Source organism: Zosterops lateralis (genome assembly GCF_965231275.1).
Source record: "Zosterops lateralis genome assembly, chromosome: 3".
In the NCBI taxonomy this organism is placed as follows: Eukaryota; Metazoa; Chordata; class Aves; order Passeriformes; family Zosteropidae; genus Zosterops; species Zosterops lateralis.
The window spans coordinates 69713349-69738889 of record NC_139764.1 but is presented as its reverse complement, the minus strand read 5'-3'; the positions used below and the strand labels follow the sequence as shown (position 1 = coordinate 69738889).

The window sequence follows — 25541 nt, the reverse complement described above, 5'->3', positions numbered from 1 at the left end:
TTTAAATTCAAACTTGTAGCATGAAGACTTACCCAAACCTATTTACACTCAACTCCATTATCATAAGACAATTCAAAGAAAACAGAACAATTGAAGAGTTTTACCAATTGGTTTAAAAGTTACTACCAATCTGTAATTAGGGGGTGCATAAGAGGTAAGAGATTAAGGTATGTTCAAATTGGCAATGGACTTTTTTTCTCCACACCAAGTGTTCATTATTTCATTGTAATTCAAGATACACTTTGACTTTAAAAAAATCCGTAAACAAAGTTAATTTAGTAACTAGTATGATTCTACTGGTTTTTCATATAGTTATATTCTTCTGAGATTTACAAATAACTTAAGTATTGCAAGATAAAAGAATAATTTTTTTAAAAAATAGTACTAATTTTCCCCCTAATATGCAGAATGCAGTATATGCCCGAATTTTTTTAAACTAGGTATAATGTAACTCAGAACCTCAACAAACTGTTTCTCATACAAGTAAAATGTAACTCAGAACCTCAACAAACTGTTTCTCATACAAGTAAAACTATTTTATTCATTGTGTACAAGCTGCATCTACACTCAGCCCGGAAAAATTACCGTAGCTCCTAGTGACAAGCCTGAACTTGCTTAAAACCATCCAGCTTGGTAACAGCTCAACCACAGCAGAGAATCAACTCAAATCGAGGTTTTACAGCTCTATCTCCCCTGCATCTCCTTCCCTGAGCACTGTGAAACTTTTACAATACCTTTGAACAAGGCAGATTGACAGTTTTACAGACAACTTGGGCATATTTAAGGAAACCTTAGTCACATTTTGACAACAAATATAGTTTATAGTTTCTCTGAAATTCTGATTGACAGCTCCCATCCTGTACCAAGATTCTTAAAGGCACAAGGCTGATCTTGCACATGAGTTCCCAAAGTCTTTCAAGAGAGCTGCATGAGCACTCCTTATTGTAGCATATGTTTAAAAAGTCATCTTTAGCAGTACTAGTTTGAGCCAGCTCATTTCACTGTGCACTGGATACGTAAGAAAAGCTTATGCAATTATGGAACCTCTGGTGAAACTGTGGTGACAGTGACCTTCAACTCAAGGTGAGAACTAGTTAAATTGCTATTACTTTCAGCACAGAACAAAACAACCCAGTTCAGAAAACAAGTATTTAAGGATCATGCCGCCCCCGTGCAATACTTGATAGAAGTGTTTCATTCTTTTTCCCCCCCCAATCATGAGACACTAAGAAAAGTATTTACTTAACAAAGCTTTTAAACTTTCTTATTCCTAAAGCTTTGATTTCAAAGTAATTTAAAACTGGTGAAAGTGTGCTACTGATTCTTTAGTACTGAACAACCAACTGATTATTAGAATAACTCAGAGTCCATTTGTTTTCTCTTCAGCACAGAAATTCAACTGAGCCCAGATCTGTTACACAGATCACCATTCCAACATGATCTTCCTACTCACTCAAACTTCTTCCCTGTAAAAGGAAGATTTTAAGAAACAAATTGTCTATTTATTGTCTATTTTCAGCAGGTCCTTTATGAAAGTGTCATTTTCAATAAATAAGAAAAATAAGGTATTGCACACAGATCTGTTCAAGGGCATTGTACACTAGCCAACAAAATGCTTAAACTTGCTGTGTTGTGTTGCCCTCTTCAGGTCGACAGCACATTTTCTAGTTCTTTTGCTTGTCGAGTTATTGCATTGCAACTTCTTTCATAACATTTTTTGGATCTGAAGTTTCAAGCAGCACCTAACTTCATCTGTATTCTCCCAGTGCTGGAAGCGTTTTTGATTTAATACCCTATAAACAAACTCTTCTTTTGCCCTTTATGTCTCCTAACCTCAAAATTAATCTTGAGGATTATCAAACTATCAGCTAGTGTTTGAAAAGATGACTAAAAACCAACTTCAGTACTGATAAGAAAGTCTCATGACGAGAGGTTTAAAGGATTCAATTGATTCAGCTTTACCAAAGAAAACTCCTGCTACAGATCCGTAAGTGAATATGGGAGGTCAGAAAGTCACGTGACTTTAAAGTGGGGTAGGCAAAAACAGAATCTAGGAACTCAAGTCAGACAAATTCAGACTTGAAATGCAATGGAAACTTTTCAACAACAACAACAAAATTAATAATCTATTAGCATAAATAGGTAGATGTATTATTACTTAAAAACTCTACAGGTAGACCTAGTATTTCTCCAAACAATCTGTTTTGATCAGTTTTTTTAATAGTTGTCATAACATGGGTCGAACTGTGGTGTTGATTTGCGTACTTGAAATGGGTTTTGCAATTGCTTATCCAAGCTCTGACAATTAATGTGGAAATATGGATGAAACAGTCTTCAATTGCTTGGAAATGGCCATGCTTGAGCTTCTGACTCATTTATTGAGACAGATATTAATAATGTCTCAAAATATTTCACTCCCACTTTTAGAGGACAGGTCATGGTAAACATTTATGTCTACTTAGACACCTCAATACTGCAGTTTTGACATAAAGAGCAAAGTGTTGAATTTAACTGATGTATTATTATGTATGGAGAGAGGAGATAAAGGAAGATAAATAGCCTAACAATTTGTGACTTTACAACTTAATGTTAACATCTTAAGGGACTTATGACAGGAAAACCTGTTAAAAGTTAAGGCTTACTATGTAATTATAAGCAATAAAATTAACAAAATAATCAAAACCCTTAGAAAATGGAAGCAATGGAAATGTTCATTCAGTACCAAATAAAGGAAAATGCAAACAATCCCAGATCATCCCTTTTCAGGATGGCAAACACAAAACAGCCAGCCTGTCTCAAGCAATTGCAACTCTAAAAACACTCAGGAGAACTTGGTATGAAGAGTTTTCATCCACTTTCCAATACTTTTGTAATTTTCATCTCAAGAATGAAATACAATATACAGCTTTAAATCCCATACACTCAGAGGGCAGACTCCAGAGAAAAGCATGATGAAGTGAGTGAGCATGACATGGGGAGAAAGCAAGAAATAAAAACTGGGGAACGAGTACAAACTAAGTGCACAACAACTGAGACACAGAATGCTCCCACAGCAGGCAGCAGTTCATCAGAGCAGTCTCTATAAGCACGTAGAGACTCCTCTCCTGACTAATACGCCCTGTCACAGTGCCTGGAGCCAAAGACTGATTAAAACTTCCTGCCATCTATCAGCCAGTTTATTCAATTAGACAGTGAAACATCAGCTGGTCTTAAAAACACAGGGGGAAATTCCACAAGTCAAACTAGCTCTAGTGCTGGACATGAAAAGCAACACCTGAATTCAAAATATACTCAAAACATTACTATTATTTTCTTTCTTGCCATTAAAGAACAAGTGCAAAAAGCACTCAATTCTACAGTACTATCAGATTAAAAGGCAAAAAAGCTTTTGTGCACCTGTCAGTTGAAGACAAGGCAGCTTACACCTCTGAAGTGATGAAATGGGGAACTTCTTTTTTGACATATTGAATTAAAAGCATCACAAAAATATAATACTATTTTTAAACTGTCTCTGGTAGAAAAAGTTTCCACCTATTTAAAGGTTTATCTGGTTCAAGTTCCATACGACACAGCTAACAGAATATGACAGACAGCTGGCAATAAAATCTCCAAGATATCTTAGTTAACTTTTAAAATTGCAAATGAGTTGATCCTTAGTGATTCTCAACCTTTTTTACATCATCTACTTTAGATGCCAGGATTCTGGTCCAATCTAAGCTGCTATACTTAAAAGAAGAGGTGGACAAGGGTTTTTAAAATTACCTGTGGTTAGTTTAGTTCTGACTTACCCAAGTATGCTGTTCATATTTTTGCCATTTCTTTCTCCCACACACTCCATCAGATTTGGTCACCAGAAGAGGTATGATTCATATTATTCTTTAGAAACACATTTTAATAGACAAACTTTACAACTGAAAGACTTTTTGAGTTTTTAAAATAATGAATTCTTCAGTGAAAGAATCTATCAAATCACTTTATTGAATGCATTTTTTTCTGCAGCAACATTGCCAATTCATACTTAATTGCACCTAAGACTGATTTTTCTTACTTGGTATCATAATCTAGTACAATTTTTTTAAGGAATAAAAACTATCTACCTCATACTGACAAAAAACAATGTAGAAAGTTCCCTTCACAAAATTTCCTTCTAATAATTTGACATAAATAGAAGGTATGGAGAATACAAGGAGGAACTCTTCCCATTGAAGGCAATGCCTCATCATTTCCTGCCATCCACTTGCACATCCCTAAGTATCTAGAACACTGTGTGAAGACACAAAGGGAATAAATACCCACTGCAACACAAACGCAGGTTCAATCAGGTGTTTATGTAGGGATACACAAGCAATCAATTAGAATGCCAAGCAGACTTCTACCAGCACTAATGGAAATTAAACGCATTCAGGGTGGGGGTTAAATACATCTGAAGAACACTTCAGAATCAGTTATTTTTCCGTATTCAAGTTTGTCACTAACTCCTTTTTCGGAATTAAATTATAATCCCACCCTTCCTAAGGCTTTCTGAAAATTCCTTTAAACACAGAGCAGTAATCAGTACACACAATAACAAATCAAACAAAAAAGCTAGAGACATCTGCACCCACATTTTTAAAAAGACTGGAAATATTTAGAAAAGCTAAGAGCAGCATTGCTGAAAATAATATATACCAACCTTCTCAAAGCTTGTCTCAGCATCATCTTTATTTGTGTTTGGTCCTCAACTCTTAGTTAGATTAGTCTGGATTTAAACTATAGCAAATAAGGGTTTCCAATCTAAAAAGTAATGGGAATCAAGCAATAGATTTTATTTATTTATTTTTAAAAAGCTTTTTTAGCTTGAAATCATGTGGTATCATAGAAATCTCCCCTCGGGCCCTAAAGATCTGCAACCTATTCAGAGAGCAAAACCTCTTTTTTGCAAACCTATTTACGTGATTTCTATGAAAAGACTTTTAAAAACCCCCACATCTATCAGAAAACAAGCAAATAACTTAGTCACCAACCAAACAAATGCTGTGAGTACTACTTTTCCTGATACATACTTTTTGATTCTTATACAAACTTCGCCATCTGCTGTGATGTCTGACAAAATAACTGACTTCCGTTCTCAATCTAAGGTTTCATTATGACAGTAAATGTCTTACATCTAACATTAAAAGCTACTCCAATCCCACTGAAAGACTATATAGGCTTCTATGGTCATTATAACCTGTTATAAAGTAGTATCAGAATATTCAGTACTACGAATAAAGGACTTTCTTTTCATAGCTATTGGTGCAAAACTTAAATAGATTAAAACATTCCAACAGAGCACAACTATTTAATTCACAGGGAAGCTATAAAAATTTTTGTATAAGCTTTTAACCATACATAATTCCAAATTTCATTGTGACCTTAATGCTATAAAAACTAAGGAGATGGCCTTAGGATAAGAAAAACTGTGAGGATTCCAAGGAATATGTGTCCAAACAAAATGCTGAGAAAAATAAAATGCTGGTCTATTAAAACAGGAAAAAAGCGCACATTCAAAGCTAGTTTTGGGATGCAAGTATACAATCAGAAGACAAACGGAAGAACTAGATGCAAGATCTAAGCCATTACTTCCACCTTAAAATGCCTTACAAGAAAAGAAGCCCATACAGTGGTTGAAGGAAAAGTGTTGCTCCTAAAGTGTTTGGCTTAGACTTTTCACAGGGCATTTTGCATCTACAGTATTCACTATATTTGCTATAGCTCTATATATAGCTATAATACAGTATTATAGCTATAATTAATAGCTATTTTTAATAACAATTAGGTTGTTGGACTGTTTATTTTAAAAAGAACAGACAAACATCATCTATACCAGCCGTAGCACATTCTCAAGTATTACACACTTGCAACATAATAAATGTTATTAGAATATTAGATTATCTATTAAAAATTACCTATTAGAATAAATACAGTCTGTTTTGTCTGCTGATCCACACAACTCAAGGGTCCAGCAAAGATGAGCATGCAGTCTTGCCATAATGCTAGAAAAGGAAACTTATAATTCTGAAAACAAATTACAATATATAAAACCTCAGTGGAAGACTGATTTTATTTTATTGTCTCCTACCTGATAAATTCTAAATGGGATGTATCGAAATCCATTATCTTCTGGAGGATACTCCATGAGTTTTCGATTTATTGCCCAAAACTGCTCGAATTTATCTGTGAAGGTAAAATTAGACTCTGTCAATATCAGTAACATTTTTTTCCAGCCTAAAGAGGTAAATGAGACACAGCTGGAACAACATGCAAACTTTTCTTACAGAAGTTTAACCTGCATGAATTTATTTTTCCCACATTTCTCTTCCCTATTTAGCCTGAAGCCAAAGGTAGGTCATCTGCATTCTCTTATAAAAACAGTGGTGTGGTGATTTATTGAACTGAAAGAGAAAGCAACTTTAACTCATATCTTATCTCCCATTGTTAAGGAAATATTGGGCTATAAATTATAGATTTCATTACCTCAACTAATAGTGCCTGTTTCTCCACTTCCTGCTGTTACTGGTCCATACTGTCTCACAGTCTGCTAAAAACACCTAATTGTTCTTGCTATAACAGAACAATGCATGTAAAGCATAGAGAAACTAAAGCAGGAGAAATAACACTTCTTGAGTGGTTTACATTTGGATATGTAGATCTTAAAATAATCTGCAATGATCCATGATATGATCAGAAAATACATCGCCAGATTCATGACACAACCTGAGAATAAAAGTTATGCTTGAAGCACATTTCTTGTTATTATTCAAGTAAGTGGGGTAAATAGCCTGCACACCATTTCATGCTGTTCAGACATTACAATAACTGAATAGTTCATTACATTTAAAATGTACTAATGACAGCATAGCTCTAAGAGTAATAAAGACAATATTAATTTGCAAATACATGCAAATCAATTATTCAAATGAAGCAAATAACTAACACCAAAAGTGATAGAAAGGAATACAAAGAGCTAAGATGAATAAAGCTCCTGCTAACCTTACTGGAGAAAGCAGCTTTAGAAGAAGAAGAGCAAGGGATCAATTTCCTTATAGGCCCTAACTCTCCAAGACACCAAACAGAGCAGATGTTTCCACAGAAGGAACACAGTCTGCAATTTTCCCTCCTCAGCAGAATGTTCAGCCAAGTCTAAAGAAGCTGGGCTCCTACTGAGTATACCCGTTACAGAATTCAGCCCCAGTGAATAAAGGTAAAATTCAGAAACGTAGTCACAGGACAAAGGTTCTTCCTGCTTCCAAAAGTGCTGATTACACTTAAAGCATTTGCACAAAATGAGTTTGAGATTTGCTTCACTCCAGGATACAGCACAGATGCCTGCCAGTGCACTAAAAGGCACAGGTTAGTATATAATGCAGGATTTATAATACATTGCTTTCCCTGACTGAATGCAACACAATGCAGGAATTTCCAAGAAACTGTGAACAAACTCCTGCCAGGTAGGCTGTAGAGGCATTTCCTGATACTTATCTCAGAAAGCACTTCCACACCCTTGTTTCCTGATTAGCAGCAAGTGCCTCTTGACAGGCACTTACCTGAGCTACAGCCAGCAGCACCAGGCAGGCACCTGCCCGGCATGAGGAGCTGCCTGGACGAAGAGTTGTAACCCCATCATTCACTGGGCTGGGAGTGATGACAGTGACAACCCTGGAGCAGACTGCAATCAAACAGTCCCACATTTGGGAATCCCAGTGACAGGTTTAGTCTTAAAACGTCATGACTGCCTCCTCCTCAAGGAACTCCTTCAGAGGGAAGGTGAAGATTTAGCATGCTTCCTTTATCCTTGGAGGCAGCACTCAGAATGGCTTGCAGCTTTCACTACAGATGTCTGAACAGGTATTCCACAGTAAGCTCTGATAGATTTATACCTCAATTACCACTTCTAATTCACTTGAGAAAACTGTCATGGTGATACACAAAACAAAACAACCCAGACCTACTTAAGCTAGTGAGCTTCAGCAGACTCAAATAAGGAATCACCATATTTGGAGACATCCTACTTGTACAAAAATAAAACAAACATTAATTTGATTAATTTATTTAATGCTCATATTACAGTAATTAGGAAAATTGGGTGAACAGTCTACTGTTCTCAAAATTCACCAGAAATGAGGAACACATCTTATGGTTCAGGAGAAAAAAAAATTATGAACAAATAAAAGACATATGTCAGAAGATTGAGTATATTGACCCTTGTGACATGCAAATATGGCAAACAAGGGAGGCTCTGGAAGACAAAAAAAAGTTAAACAGTGGTAACATGCAGTTAACTCACTTCTGCTCTTCATTCCCACTTCCTCACCTCCCACAAAACATGCCAGAAACCAGGTAATCTTATTTAAGGCAGTTAAATTTAAAAATTTATGCCTCTCGGATTATTCTCTGAGCACTTAGGCAGTGCTTAAGACAATATTTTGTTCAAAGTTCTAATAGTTTCTGTAGTTTCCAAATATAACAGCAATAAATCTGCAACAACTGAATTATGAACTTGTTGCATTTTGTAATCAAGCATTGTTCTGTCAATTCACCTGATACCCCAGGAATTTTAGCTAGACATAATGGAGTCAAATATCTTAAGATCTCCATTGTGTACAGCCCTGTCTAAAGACCTCTGAACAAATTCCCCCTCACAATCTTATATTGCCATCCTCCAAACATCTTTCCAGGGATACAGTATTTTCACCAGAGGAAACAGAGTTGTGTGTAAGAAAACTAAGACAAATTTTTAAAGCAAGCAGGAGAAAAAAAAAATTATCCCATTTGCATACTGATATATATGACCTGGTAAGAGCTTTTATTAGCAGAGCACTGGCTGATTGCCAGAATCCTAAACCTCCAAAAGTATGAAATCCAAATGTGACTGCTTTTCTCAGAATCCTGAAGACTTAAAGCTTAAAATAAACAAACAAAATCACTGATAAATATCCACCCCAATCTCCTTAAAAACCTAAGTGAAAGGATTCTTCCTTCTCTTGTTCTTACATATGTTGTACGTTGTTATGTATCCCCTATTTTTGCAAAGTCTCAAGGAAGCTATTAGTGGTACAATGAGCTATTAAGGCCTAATTAGTTTATTGGCTAGACAGGACAAAGACAGAAGGTGCTGGCCGGAAATTTAACAATCAAAACAAAACTGAGTTTTCATCAAGCCAGTAAACAAGGAACAGTTCTCTACCCATCAGCAAAAGCACTTTACACATTTGTCTCCCTCCCTCGTAAAAAGCTTAGGCAGTCTGCATGACATCTAAACCACCGTAACAGTCAAATCTGATTCCTTTTGTTTTTCACAGTCCATCTGTTTTTAAGAAAGTGCTTGCTTGAAGTGTTAGAGTTTCTGTATTAGCAAAAAACAGTACTTGCAAAAGGCAGATGTCCCTATCTGAATAACAATATTTAAAGTAATGACAATGAGATATGAACAGAAGTGAGATTAGTGACAGTATAAGTTTCATATGACTCCACTAATCATATTTCTTAAACAAGAAATTATGATTGTTACATAAATTTGCCTAAAATAAAACATAAAAACTTCTCTATGTATTTTATGTCAAAGATCAGAAAGTTAATAACAAAGTAATAGAGAAATCTCAGTCAAGTCGCTAATATTTATAACTATTAATTGCTTAGAAATGCAGTCACTGAATGCCCAAATGCCAGACAGACATTAGCCTTCAATACTACAGAGATGCACAGAATCTAAGGAGAGCTTTGAAAATAATCTATTTACATATTTAGAAAAAGTATGAGTGAGCAAAACTACAAAGACCTAATGTCACTCATGACAATAATCTCAGTACACAAATTCATTAAGCAACAAAGTAAACTCAAATATAAATTTACAAACACAGTATGCCACTATGCATGTAGGGTTCAGAAACCTATCAGTAAAATTATTCATGCCTTTAAAGTACCCATTAAAACTGTTGAAAAAATTACTGGCACAGGTAAACACTAGATATTGTTGTTTCCTCCATTAAACTAGACTGGAGATCCTTTAACAGTCATTGACATTAATCCAAATTTGTACCTCGTTATGTTAAAAAGTTCTTGGTAATCTCATCATACTTTATTGTTAACAGACAGGAACTCCTGAACCTCTTACTATTGAGCAGTGTTAACTAACGATTAGTCCAAGCTGAGGGCTAAAAGGTTGGGCTCCGTTTCACCCCTGGGTCTCAGCCTGAAATGTTCTTCAGGCAACCAGAAAAATTAGTTTCACTCATACTAGCCTCTTACAGTCATTTTCTGAAACTCAAGTGCTGTCATGCTTCAAACAACTTGAAATTTCACATGGATCTCGAAGTTAGACACATCTCCTTCACCCACATGAGGCTACAACAGGATGGATCACTGAGAGGGTAAAGGGCACTGCTCAAGTACTCAGCATCAACATATGCATTTCACTGTAGCATAGCTTTAGATCTGCATACACAAACAATCTGGGCAATTATCACAGAATGGAAAAATACACCTACAAATACCTTGCAATGAAAAAACCTGGTAAGAGCATATAAACAGTTAAAATTAAGTTCCCACTGCAGTATAGAAGGCAAAAGAACTAAAAAACCCCACCCTAATCTTTAACCTTTATCAACAAAAATATCATAATAGCAAGGAATTATTTTGTTTCTATATTTGATAATGATAGAACTGCTATCAGAAATTATCAGACTCTAGGACTGGACATATTTCAAGAAGGCTGCCAAGAGGATTTATAAAACAGAAATAATTGATACAAAAACAAGGGAAAAACTTGAAATTCAGAAAGGAAATACTAATTCATGGCTCTTGTATTTCAGCATCTTTTTAGAAAGTCAAATAAGTGAACAAACTGGTGTAGCCCTTGGGGTAGCACATATGCACAATTTTGTCTGGACTATTCACAGTTTCTTCTTAAAACCATTTATTGGAATAAATTAAACAGAAAGCTTGAAATTAAATTGTATCTGTAGCTCTATGCAAGCAATACCAACTCGCAGCTTGCACACAACTAACATTCCATACTGAACTTAAAAAACACAAAACTTGTCCATTCTCAGTGGTTCACTGTCTAACAACCATATGAACCCTGGAAGTACCTGGCAGATACCTAGCACTATCAGTGGAAGAACCATGGAAGTACCAGTGTCATACCTAGCACTAAGAGACCAAAGACTGCTGCACAAGATGTACAAGAATGACAAAAAAACTTTAGTTTAGAAGTGCCTTTGGAGGTCAAGCTTTGGAATAACAGCTCCTCACCCTGCCCCAAAAGAGCTGCCTACACAAACTTAAATCAGTTTGCTCAAGGCCTTGCCCAGTGAGCTTTGACTGTGGGTTTCCACTCAGTCACTTTCACTCTCCCAGCCCACCCCACCCTCCCTTCCCCATCAGACTTCCTGCTGCTCTAACTGCTTTTTGGTAATTGCCCAGCTCCACTGCTAGGGGAGACTCCATCTCCTCTAGGGGCCTTCCTTTCAGATAAAGCTGGTATTAAATCCACCTTCAGCTTCCTCATCTTCAGACTAAACAAGGCAGTTCCCCCACTCTCTAATATAGCATTATGCTCCAGCCCGTAAGAATGTTACCAGCGCTCTGCTGGATTATTTTCTGTTTGCCCACATTCCTTTTGCCCTGGGGTCCCAAGAGGACACGGCACTCCCAGTACAGCTTTACAAGGGCTGAGCCAAGTGGGGGCACAAGGGCTTGAGCAGCTCCCTAGTCATCTTTATTTATGCAACATCACACAACAGGCTTTCAGCTCAGCTTCTTGTTCACCATAACCCCCTTCCAGAAAGCTGCTTCCCAAGTCAGTTCCTACACTGCCATGATGTATGGGCTTTTTCCTGTCCCTGGTGCAGGACTTGAGTGTGTTAGCTCAGGGAGGCTCCAGCCCGTCACGACCCCTCCAAAGGCACATCTGCCCTCCAACCCATCAACTGCTCCCACCAACTTTTCCTTTCAGTCACAGACAAACTCACTAAGGGTTAATCTCTCACATACATATAATCAAACCGTAGGGTACAGAGAGCTGCAGCTGAAAGTCAAGGATACAAAGTCTATTTCCTAAACTTGAAAAAAAGCATATTTTCTACAGACTTATGTTTTAACAAGTGTCGCTATTAACTGCTGTAGCCAAAAAGAAGTCTTCTCAACATTTAGTATAAACACTACTTCCATATTGTTCCCAGGAAGACTAAGACTCTGCATGCATACATAATTCTCTTCACTGGTATTTCTAACCAATTTTATAAAAAGTTAAGTTCTTGTGTGGTATGCCTCAAGCATGAAGGAGCTTTTATTGATGAAATAAATATTTTGAACACTTTAAAACCAATACTTGTGCTCTTCAGAAACATTATTTACAGCTGATTCCTATAATTTCCCAGCTATTTAAATACTTGTCTCTAAATTACTTAGTTCACCTAAATTCACTGTTCATATTCTTGTTCTAAAAACACTGATCAAGGACTTCAGGAACACTTTGGTACATATCTGACTCTCAACAACTATCACAGTTAGTGACAGCCTTTTTGAGAGCACAGCTTGAAATACTGGTATGGCACCATTAAGATAATTATTTTTGTCTTCCTTTTTACACAATGCCACAGTTAAATTCTTGCCATTAAACATGTAGTTTACTTGGGCATTTTGAAAGACCATGGTATATAATACAAATCCCACCACTGAAAAGGGAATACAAATTAACTGAACTTTTCAGATTATCTTCATATATGAGTCACTATCAGATATGGAGAGACAGGGCCTTAGAACAGTTTTGACTTAATGTAGCTGAAGCCACAGAAACATGAAAGTATTCTTCATGTCACAGGTAGCAAAGTAACAACATTCAATTTAAGAGGACATTTTGAAGACTGTACAAGAAAGCAGCATGTCATTCTTCAGATTAACTATCAGATCAAAAAGGCATTTTCCTCATTTTCTTATAGTATACACAAGGGACACATACATTACCAACATTCTTTTAATTTACTTAAGGTACCCACAAACAAGAAGTTTCACTTTAAGTACTTTAAAGTACATTGTTTCCTTAACATCACCTCCCTTCATTTCTAGGTCATCAGTTTACCTGGAAAAGGTTTAGGCAAACAAAGTCATCAAGATGGAATACTTTCTTTCTTTTATTCAAATAAGAAAATGTATATATCCTACAAAATTTAAGCTTTCTCTATAGTAAAAAAAAAAAAAAAAGCAGGTGATCTCAGAAGTCCTGTCACTTAAATTAAAAGGAAAGCTCTGATGACAAACAAGTATCAGCCATTTTTGAAACATACCCCAAAGGTTGGATAGGAATTAACAGCAGGGCTTATTACAGACTTTCCTAAGTAAGTCAGAGGGAAAAGGACTTTTCCTGACTTTTCCTGACAATTTTATCCATCCTCCAGCTCTCTGCTCCATGTCTAGGATAGCCTTGGAATTTTGATTTCTTCATCCTAATTATGTTCTCTCTATATATATGAAAACATGTAACTTTCTAAGCCACTTCGCTTTCCCTGTACTATGATTTTCCTAAAATAAAGTTTTTCTTAAAAGTTAAAGAAGCTTTATATTACTGCATATTAATAAATTCACGAGTTTACTAGCAGAAAGTAAGTTAGAAGCATTTCAAATTGCAAAACAAGAAATCCTGAACAACTAAAGATAGTTAAATTTAAAAGTGAAGTCTGTTTTTTTAGAGATAGTTTACTCTAAATTTTAGAGTAATTAGAGTAATTTCTTTCAGGAAATTACTTATTTTGAGAGCGAGGGGAGGAAGAAAAGCAAAAGGCAGCAAAAAGAGGCCTTGAAGTTTGCTCCTTCAGAATGTAATGGCTTTCATCAGGCACATGGCCAGCTAATACAAGAGGGTGAAAACGTCAGAAACACTATCTCTACCTCATTTTTAGGCAACCTCCTCTCATAGCAGAAACTTCAGTAGGATTGTGTATGCTGTGTTACCTTTTGCTTTCCTTCCTTCTCTGCCTTCATACAGTTCATGCCCTCCTTTGAGACCCACAGGTTCTCACTGGCCTCAGACAGAGCAGACCTGCCCTGCCTTCCCATTTGAGAGCAGAGAAGAGAAAGCCAACAGGGAAATGCACACTGCCATCAATTCCCCATCTTTGTGCCACAGCAAAGGACAGCTATTCAAGTAAGACACCAGGCCAGAACAGAGGAGTAACAAAGCCAAAAGCAGTTTCAGGGTGATGACAGTTCAGACTCTCAATACTGCACCCATATGAGTGGAGCGTTGGCTTAGTCATTTGTGCAGTAAGGGTAACAACCCCATAAACACTGCAGAACTAACATTGAGGTCTAGGTCACAATCCATTACCAGAAAAACCACCACAGCTAACCAAACCCCAAACAAAACCCACTGCTATGGAAAAAAAAACCAAAAAACATCCCCAGGAAGGCCTGCTCTGATGCAGCTGATTCATTCTGCAGGTACAGCCTGCTCGAAGCCAGACCCTGCTCAACACCAAACCAGCACTGGGCTGACTTTGTGCAGGGCTATCTGAATCAGTCTAAATTGCATTCCCTCAGCTCCATGGTATCAGCAACACCGATGTCTTGTGTGTGCCATGCTAGCTTAACTCCAGAATAAGCAGGTACTAATGTTAATGACAAGGCAAATTATTATTTGCCTTACTGGGAAAATTTTAACTAATGGCCCAGGAAGGTAACGACTGGGTTTTTAAAATCACTTTTAACCAATACACTAATTTTCAAAGTTCAAATGAATTATTTAATTTTTCTCCATAGTTAACCAAACTTCCAAAGATTGACCATGGAAAGAACTCCTCATTTTGATAGCAATACAGGGAAGAAGTAAACAAGGTAGCTTTGTGACTTAAAAACTAGTAGCTTTTTATTCATTCTCCTGATAAACGCCAGAAGATTTTCTAAGCAAATTTCAAATGATGAGCTGAGATCACAGAGATTTGTTTTAAAGCTACTAAAGCATGCTCACCATGAGGTAAAGGACAGCATTGCCTCCACTAGTTCTTTATGAAAGAGGAGAAACACACCCATCAAACCTGAGTGGGTCAAGTGTACACAGCACAAGAAAAGTTGTAAGACACTTCCTCTTTTTGCAGCTCGAACATTTCTAAACAGAAATATGATGACTGAGAAGAAACACAACTTTTGCCTCTCAAAAACCCAAGGATAGTTTAGATAAATTTTGGAACTAAGTGCAAGACAACACAGGCTTGATTCTGTCAGTAAGGCAAGAAAGAGATCAGATGCATTAAAAGAAAATATTGTATATTCTGAATGCTTGCGAGATTTTTCTCCTCTAAAAAGAGCAATTCAATACTTTTGGTAAGCCCTACAGCATGAATGAACATTACATTCTTTTTCCATAAGATTTTCAGTAAAATAATGACTTCATTATATTTTATAATATATAAAGGAAACCTTAAAATAGTTACAACTTTTTATTGTTTATTTCTCCCACTCATGTATCAGAAATACCAAGTCTAGTCTTCACTGGTTATAAATGATGCCTGTGAAAATTCCAGGGTACAGTTGCTTCTGTTAGTCCACAACTGATAAAAAGCAGATGTGCTGAATCTAAATCCCTTCATTTATCAGAACCCTTATATACTTAAGTTATAGATATTAATTCTTTGAACTGTGCAAAAAATACAGCTCTCCCCCTGGAAACAGTTGGGATTTCATTCGTTTGATCCTGAGTCATCAGTACGTTCATAGTCTTAGAGTTCCAACGCTGAAATCCTTTATTTTTCCACACAAAAGGCAAGAAGACAAAAAGCCACCCACTCGAAAATCTTTTTCATCCATGATAAAAATGGCCATAACTCTACTAAAGCAAAAACAGTAGTAACATTTTCCATAAACTCTGACCAAAGAATTTTAGCAATACATACAAAGGAACAAAGGTCAGTATAGCCACATAGTCTGTTTTTACCACTTATCTACCACAGACAGACAACCACGACTGGTCAAAAATATACCTGTCCCAAAGAAGAGTTCTACCTAAGAAATATCTGGTTTATAAATCAAAAATTTTCTGCGAAGGGCAAGAAAAACCACAGCATAAAATAGAAGAATATGTTTTCTTTCCTGATTTGGTATCAGATTAACATAAAACCAGAAATAGTGGGAGGAGGGTTGTAAAGGTTGATATGAATAACCACCAGCTGTTACCAGCACAAGATTTTCCCACAAATTCACTATTACAGCTCTTCTCTTAAAAGTCATCTACAAGCAACTGGTAAGTTTCACATGTTACCTGTTCAAGTAGCTGCTTCTCAGGAGAAACATTTATACCAAATTACAAATAACTTGATAGTTAATATTTCTCCAAACAACCAAGACTGGATAGGTTTTTTTTTTCACAAATGTAAATTCAGGACATGTCTTCTAAGTAATGCTATCACTCATTAAACAAATAACACTTCCTGTAATTAAGAACTGAAGAAAATTGTTTGAAGTTGCACAGAAAAAACAGTCTGCAGATGTATCTTTACTTACAAAGCAGTTATCACAAATGCTACTTTCTTTTCTTTTTTGTGGTCATTCACTCTGTTTCACAAAGTGGTTTACAATTATTACATCTCAAATGAAAGCCTATAAAAACATATTGAAAGATACAACATGCTTAAAAAGAGTTTTCTTGGTTTCACAAGCTTTTCTTGTTTCTCTTTTATGAAGAGTTGAGAAATTAAAATTAGCATTTGAAAGTATTCAAAAGATTGCTTAAACTTCTCATTCAGGTGTCAGATTCCACAGGTGCAATTTCTCATTAAGTACAGTGAAACCTTGAAATCAACTCTGCTAGGCAACCTCTGTTCTTAACATTATAGAACAAAACAGAAAAATTCTGCTTTCTTTTTAACTGAAGATATTCTTAGACAAACAATCAACTAAAAGATAAAGCCTAAGATTAGTATGAAAAAAAGCATGCTGTTTATCTGTCCTCTTACCTTAAATATTAAGAAACAAGATTCTATAACTTTCGGTTAAAAGAACTTTAACTAGTACTGTTTCATCATTTAGTCAATTCTTCTGTCATTACTCAAGTCATATTGTAAAACTCTATACTCATCATGTAACTCATATTAGAGGTCTTTTAGTATTAATTTTAAAAAGCATTAATAAAAGAGCACATAAAGTGCACTGCTGGAAACACCTGAGTACTGGGATGAAGTGACAGAATTTCTTTTTAAAGGTAGTAATTTTTGAAATAGAAAACAAAATTATGCTGGCACAGCTTTTTGCTTCTTGAACTTATCTGCATGAAAGACAAATACTATTACAGCAAAATACTTTTTTTTCCACAGAATTATTAGAATTTCTGCTTAAATTGACTTATAATGATAAAAGCTTTAGGGGAACATCTATTTTTTATACAGATTTTGGCTTTCAGTGGACCAGAACTCTTATTTACTGTTAATTCACAAAACTAAACACAGTATCAGTCAGTTTGCTGACTATTACCTATGCAATACAGAATCTCTGAAGCAGTACTTGGAATCAAACCAGATAAAGTGTAATTTCTTACTTGATAATTTTTGCAGGTTATGCACAGCCTTCCTCAAGACCTTACCACTCAAATGGTAAATTAAGATAATACCTCTATTTCTAATTCTCCACCAGTTAAACAAAAAATAGAAAGCAGAGTTTTTAATAACCATTCATCTTCAAAATTATCACTGGAGTACCTTTAATGTGAAAGGCAGTGCCATTAAATAACAATGAAAAAAAAAAAGCCACACACTCACTAAAAACATACATTAAACCAAAACTAACCTGGAACCTTCTTGTCTAAACCAAAAGCATGGTTCAACTCTTGCATTCTAAGGTTCCTCTGTTTCATTTAATTTTTCCTATATACATATGGGAAGATGTTATTTCTAAGTGTCCAGTATTTTGTCTCTGAACATAGAACAAACACCTTCAGGCTTACACTAAAATGCTTTCATAAAATAAATTTACTAGGGATAATATAAATGACAGCTTCAGTAGATGAGGAAAATACAATGAAAGTGCATGATCACTCATTCCAGAGAGCAGTTTCTGAAATATTTACAAAAGCTTTTCAACTTACAAACCTACAAACCTTAATACGGAAGATGCTAAAAACAAAGATTTTATTTTGCACTGTAATATTGATTCATACCATCTGTGCAAAGTAAGAACACTAATTAAAGATCTCGTTTTGAGTAATTTTGCTGAGTTTTTCAAGTCAATACTTATTTATGCAGAAGTCCTTGTGAAAGCCATAAAGCAATTTTAAAAAATGGCAGAGAGAAAAGTAAAATTACTAAATCTACTGGACAACTTTTTGTACAATTTACCTGTATTGTTTACCAGTGATGACCCATAGGTATTAACTAGAGGAGAAAATCTCTTATGTACAGTCCAAGATAGCTAATACTGAACACTTACACCTCAGGTGTCTCCCAAATAAAGACCATCATTTGCACAAAAGTACACTAGACAATATTTATCTATCTATTTTGGTTTGTTGCTAATTTTGGTTTGTTAAAAGAGTCTCAACCCAATCTAATTCCTTGAATAACTCAAGGCACATTTGCATTATCAGCAAAATGATGACTTTAGTTTAAAAGAAACAAAAAACCACCAAAACCACCAATGCTTTCCTTGACACTTGACAAAAATTCTGCAGCATGACATTTTATATTTTGTGTAATAACTGAAATTTGAAGAAATTATTTATTAGCTTGTTTGACCTGAATATAATTAATACTTGACGTGTTATATTTACCGTTCTGTAATCCCATCCACAGTTGCTTATGATCCTTTTTTTGCATTTCATTGATGACTTGACTTTTGTGCTTTAAAGCATCTGCTTCTTTTATACAAGCCATAAAATGAGCTTCAATCACATCCTTAGAATGGCAGTGTAGAAGATCCTTTTCTGGAAAATTCTACGAAGAGAAATGGCAGATCAAGAAAAATAAATGCATCACATACCTTGTATGATGAAGAATAAATGATAATTTTAAATGGGCATATATTTATGCAAAAGAAACACACTGGAATCTTCTACTTACAGAAGAATGTAAGAACTATTCTCTCACTCTGCTGACAAGAAACAGGTTGCATGAAAATGTTTCAGGAAAAATAAAAGCTCAACAACTTTCTGTAAAACCAGAATTTTAACATGTTTTCAAGCAGATATTCCATCTCAGACAACAAACAAGAGAAAATGATGAGAAGTAAGTGACAAGCACCTAATTTATATTGGCTCTCTATGATATTTTATCAATCACTTGCCATTTCATAATAACACAAGCATTCGCTATCACAAATCCAGTGCCTTTAGTTTTCAGAAGTTTTAAAACCCACTTTTATTGCTTCCTTATTAATTTTCACAGTTGCTTATGACCATGCTGAATGGAGCAAACCTCAGAGCCAAACCAGAGTGGTGGCATCACCAGCATTCCCCTTCCTAACAAAGGCTCGCCACATTTTTATACTTGAATTCTCATGCTATTCCACCAGAGGCCCTTTCCTCTTAACCCAATACAAACTGGCACTCTAAAAAACTTTCATGAGGGACTGTCAAAACCATTTTGGAAATACAAGTACATATAATGGGATATTTTTCTAAGGCTTTTACAAGAAAGTTAACATGTTGCAGTAGGAGCAATGTAATGCTGGAAAAACTCTAACTTCACGCTCCCACATAACCCCAAGAAAAACAGTGAAGACTGCCTCAAAATATAGAAACCCAAAATATCAAAAAGGGAGCTGGGGATTGCCTTACCTGAAAGAAATTCTGAGGCTAACAGTGATATTCTCTCCTCATTAGGTTACTGAGAAGAGTTGGAAATTAAATAATGGAATTTCATATAGTGTTTCCTACTTATGACAGGGAGTACCCAAACACTGGAAACAGTGGATCAAAAGGATGAGTATTTTCCCAAAACAGGGGCATAAAGAAAAGACTGCTAATATCTTTTCTACTAAAGTTTACATGGTTTGGTGTTGAATTTGCAAAAGGGAGTGCTGTTGTTAGGACTAGTGTATATTAAGCTGACTAGAAATCTAAGGACAGAGATAAATCTAGTTTCTCATATGCAAATGGCCAAGTATAAAGACATTAAGGAAGACAGAACAATAAGGAAAGTTCTTCTGAGGCAGACCTTGCTCCTCTTCTACCCTACAAGGCTGAGTATCTCAGCATAATTGGGCCCAAGATTACTAGGAAAAGATTATTGGGACTGTTACTTGCCAATTGACATCTGCATAGGCCTGTAAAATACTTTCAGAAGTTCAATTTACTCGCTCAAATAAAATTGTAAAGTCTCGTAACCAATCCAGAAGAAACAAATAAACAGAAATAGCATACTTTAGGATCAAAACAATTCTTTACATGCAAGAATTCAAAGTGAGATACCGGCATCCTTCAAAACAAAGGAAGAAACAGTGGTACATACTTAATACCAAGTAATATAAGAACCTAGAAACCAACTTTCATAGTTAAAACCTGATGTTTCAGCTAAGGTTATGAAAACAACAGTTTTGTTACAACTGTTTTGCTACACATGTCTAAATATTGTACTGTGGAGTCCTTTTTTGGACATTCTTCTCTTTCAACAGGTAGACAGTTTCCTGCTGACTTTCTTCCAATGAATTTCAAATTGCAGCTAATGTCACTCCCTGAGGATGAGTTCCAGAAATCATATACAGTGTAGTCTGCAGAACAGCAAAGATCTATTTAAAATTGGTCAAAGCTAGTTAAGCTAGTGCAAAGAACCTAGACACAGTAGAACTAGGTGTGGCATGATTAATTTTCCCAGCTTCTAAAGAGTAACACTGAGAGAGACTGGAAAACACTTCTGAATCTCAGTGCTGTGTATACCTTTCTTTAGTAGGAAAAATACTGGCGCATTTCTATGAAATACTGTGAGTAGAAGCTGAAAAACCTAAACATGAAAGTGACAACTTAGAAAAAAAACACTGCACATCTGCAGGAAGCATATGAAAGTTTCACCTACATGAGACTACCAACAGAACACATGGCATCCCCACTGATTTATCAATCAGGGCATAAAATAAGTTTTATACTTAAACATAGATCACATGTGCTTGCATTTAAAAAAAAAATTCTAATTGCCTTCTTTCTACCTGAAGAAATACTGATCAATCATAAATAACTTTATTCAGTTCTCTGAAGAAAGGGACAATTGTGAAGAAACTCATAGCCACTTCTAACTATACAACTAGGAGATGTATTAACAGATAAGTAGCTTTAATGCAAGTATTCTTATTGGTGGTGTCTTACACCCTCCATGTCCTGCATCTTTGAAAGAACAGTTACTAAGAGTTGACTCTGATTTTCTCAGTAAGCTCAAGGAGTTCTTCTTATTATTTTCACATACCAGTAGACCCTTGCAGTATGAACTGGCCATAAAGAAATAGCTATCATCTGTACAGACAACAGTACTAAATGACCTCTCACATAAAATTGCACCAAAAACATCATAGGCAATTCCAACAGTCTGGTTTCATAACTCCATTCCACCCATATTTATCTCTCAGTTCTAGTTCACAAAACATCTGCTTGTCCTGTGACAGTCTACATTAGACTACAGTTACAGAAAATAGGGCATAGGAATGTATCCAGTGGCAGGGGGTGCATCTATGTATTTGTGTTTAGTTACCATCAGTAGTCATTTCTTTAAGTAGATTGATTTCAGAAAAAACGCATTAATACTTCTGGCTTCCACAATATCTCGTGGCAGTTCCACAATTTGTCCATATGCTACGTGGAAAAGTACTTCCTTTCCATTCCACCCAACCCAATCTTCACCTAAAAAACCACAAAGGTGATGACTGTCACACAAGGACAGATACTGTCTCTCCTTCTGTACATCAGGTCATGGGTGGAGAGGCAGGCACCAGCAGACAATGGCTTCAGCAGAACCTCAGCATTTCCCCTGGCACACACTATTTCCTGTCCTCCAGTAGTGCTACTATTTCCAGAGCAGTTCACCACTTCTTATCTACTGCCCAAAATCTGGAGAGGCGGTTACCACACTGAGAACATGAACAGTGGTTAACAGGCTGCAGAGTAAGGTGAGATTATTTTAACAGGAAGGGATAGAATTTCCCTCCTTCCCATAAAGCCACACCTGGATAACAAAAGCAACTTCTCAGGCTACAGCCCCTCATGATTCTCAGACCCCAGTATGCTGTTCAGACTCATCCTTCTACAACTATTTAATGCAACTGTTTTGCAACTTTACAAGATACAATGCACATAATTCTATTGCATACCCGAAGTACAAATTAACAAACTGTTTCTTCACTGCAAAAACTAAGGGCGTTTATGATTTGGTCTGTGTACATAACACAGGAGAACAATTACAAATATCTATCAGCTTGAAAACTTCTGCTGAACAGAAATAAACCTTTTCCATGTTTTTAACTTCAAACAAAGAAACCTGATAGGGGGAGATGGACCTTTAAGAAGAAGTTGAAAAACACTTTTTACAGATGTTTGATGTATCTGTTGTTGACTGCATGCATTGGTAGAGGAAAGGAGACAGCTACGACAACAAAAGTTAAATCCCATAAAATCTAACACTGTTTAATTAAGCCAAATAAAAACTATGACTCTTTGAAGAATAACTACACAGAAATGAAAAGAATACTCTAGTCAAAAATCCCACACCTGAACTACTCAGCTGTAAGGAACTGCAACACATGAAAACCTCTTGAATATTTTGACATACTCTGATATCTTTCAGTTATGTTTTGACTTAAGGATTCAGAGGGGTTTTATTTAAATAAACTTTCAGATTACATCAAAATAGGAAGAGAGAGATTATGCAGGTGCTAACTCCACAGTATTGCATTACTAAATTACATCAACTTTTAAAATAAAATTACCATAGCAGTTAATTATTTTTGCTGATCTTTAATGTACACCTTTGAGAAAAACTAAAAGTAGCTCATCTTTTGGCAAGCATTAACAAAAGGACATTAAAGTGACATTTATATGGCTGATTAAAAAGCACTGTGGTGCTGCAACTTAATACTCAAGATACCTCTACTTTGTGATGGCAACATCCCCACATGGCCACTGTTAATATCCCAGAGCTCCTAGAACATAACAATTAAACCATGATTTATGAAACTAGACGCCCTACATTTTCTTCAGAACATTCTGGAAGTTTCCTCATCCCAAGTCTCTGACATTTATCAGACAAGTGTAGCAATTACAATGGTTTCAAAAACATCCCCAGCTTCAGATCCATTAAGTCAGTCATTTTAGAAGTTTCAACATGTAGAAATACACATCATAAAATGTATGGTTTCAGTGTACACTTCCAAAAAGAATCAATTACTGATGGAAAAAGCTTTTCTAACACACCTTTGAGAATTGTCTCAATGAAAACATTCAATGTTCAAGTACTTCCCAATAGGCTTTTCATTTCCCTCAAATCTCTCATGCACTACAGTCAAGCCTATTAATGTAGTGCTGTCCTTCAGATCAGTTTTCCTACTGAACTGTCTCCCTTACAATGGAGAAATTAACATTTCAAAGTTAAATATTATGATTTGTAATTGTGCTTCTGACTTCAAAACACACCTGGAATTACTGTCTCAGTGCATTTCAGAGCATACAAGAAGCCTGCACCAAAGCTAACCCTGTTCAAGTTCCATTCTGAGCAAAGATCAGTAGTGCTATTAAGTCATACCTAATGGGTTTACAATGCATAATCAAAATAATGCCTCTCCTGTGACTAAGCTGTCACAAGACCAAACTCATTTCACTCAGTTCCCTAAAATGGATCAACATTAAGTACAACAACATTCCCTGACTTCAAAGATTTCTACAGCATCTCGTATCCATGCTCATATTTGCCTAAAAGGACAAGCACTTCTTAATCTTACCAATATTCGTCAACTCAAGCCAATTAAATAAAAAAGACTATAGAAAGTTTTTCTATCATAAGCCCCATAATTTGAAACACAATTTTGTATTTTGAGATTATAATAGAATATTTTTTTGCGGAAAGTCTAGTAAAAGCACACATAATCTCACAGAAAATAGCTGCAGGTTTACAGTAACCTTTAAATGCTTCCTGAACAATGGGTATTCTCCCTTTCAAATCACACCATTCATATGCTTTATAAAAGAGTTATGGAACCTTTTCCTAGCTTCCAAATATCATGCAATCTCATGCTCACTTGTTCTTAAAAAAGGGTCTTTATCAATTTACCTTGAAATGTACCGTGATGCTCCAAGGAAGGGCTGTATTTGATGCATGGAGATCAAAGAGTAAACCAATTGGGTAATGCCTGAAAATTGCAAGATATTAATTTAATATAGAAGCCATGCATTTAATTCTATGTATCACAGTTAACATACCTGCATTTATACACACACACAAAATAGCTGTTTGACTCCCACAATTAGCATTCATTATTGCTTACTTAGAAAAGTTAAACAGGCAAGTTTAGATGACTGATAGGCAGAATCAAGTCTGGAATGTACATGTTCAATATCTAAACTAGTGGTCTCCAAGCTGTGCCCACAAAACACTGCTACTTTTGCAACAGCCTTAAGTGGCCTACAGCTGCTTTGCGGAACCTTCCAAAACAGTATTTTTGGTAAAAAGCATCAGACCAGGAATAGCAGGTCTGACAGAAAAGCACACATGCTTTCAGGTGCTTGAGTGTCCTGGGTTCATACCACAATGACCCTTAACACCCTTTCCTTCTGACATCTGATATATCAATGCAGAGAATAAGTAGAAGAGTGAAAAAATTAAGCACCTGTAAAATGGCTGAAAGACAATAGACCACGATCAACTCTGTATCTTTACTATCAAATTAAGAAGAATGAAAGGGGAGGAAAAGATTAATTGGAGTTTTGTTTTTCAATGGTATTCTAGATTAAAGGAGTTACACAAAAAAAGCTTGCCTCTGACAAGTATTCACTTCCATCTCATAGCTTTCTCTCCTTTAAATTCATTAGAATATACAGCCCCCAGCAGTACATGGAACATGCATCACACACACAAAACCTCCACAGGCATTGTAAAAAAAGCTTTTTGTTCAGTTTTCTCACACATAAATATTGGAAAGGTTCTTGATAATTTTTTTTTTTTTTGCATTCAGCATACCAAGACCCATTCTCCCATCTTTCAAAAATCGCAACCTAAAGAGCATTACTAGCTTTTCATTCTACAAAGAGAGAAACACATGCTGAACTGTAAAGTCAGCAGTTTCACTGAATTAAATGGGACTGGTCACAGGTCCCAGACCCAAGCACGTACATAAGTTCTGAAAGTCCCAAGAGTACTAACCGAGAGTGTGGCTGTAACAGCACCTGTGCCAAGCCATTTTCCACATCGGTGAAACTCTCACACAACAGTGCTTTAGCACCCTCTACGGGTGAGCCACCCCAAAGCTAAGACAAATTCACAACAACAGGAAAATAAAACCCAAAATATTACTACAGTTCCTGAGCTTACCTGAGAATATCTGGATGCGTATCCAGATTTATCCTGATTCAC

General features: G+C 36.0%; 1 protein-coding gene across 1 annotated transcript in view; it reads right to left on the bottom strand.

Annotated features, from left to right (window-relative positions):
• The window catches only part of ATG5 (autophagy related 5), a 73141-nt gene that overhangs the window by 35996 nt on the left and 11604 nt on the right, over nt 1-25541 (bottom strand). The window contains exons 4-6 of the mRNA XM_083856017.1: nt 24243-24321; nt 18770-18932; nt 6101-6195 (exon numbers count right to left, since the gene is read on the bottom strand). Of these exons, the coding sequence (XP_083712143.1) occupies nt 6101-6195; nt 18770-18932; nt 24243-24321 (337 nt within the window). The remainder of the gene's footprint in view (nt 1-6100; nt 6196-18769; nt 18933-24242; nt 24322-25541) is intronic.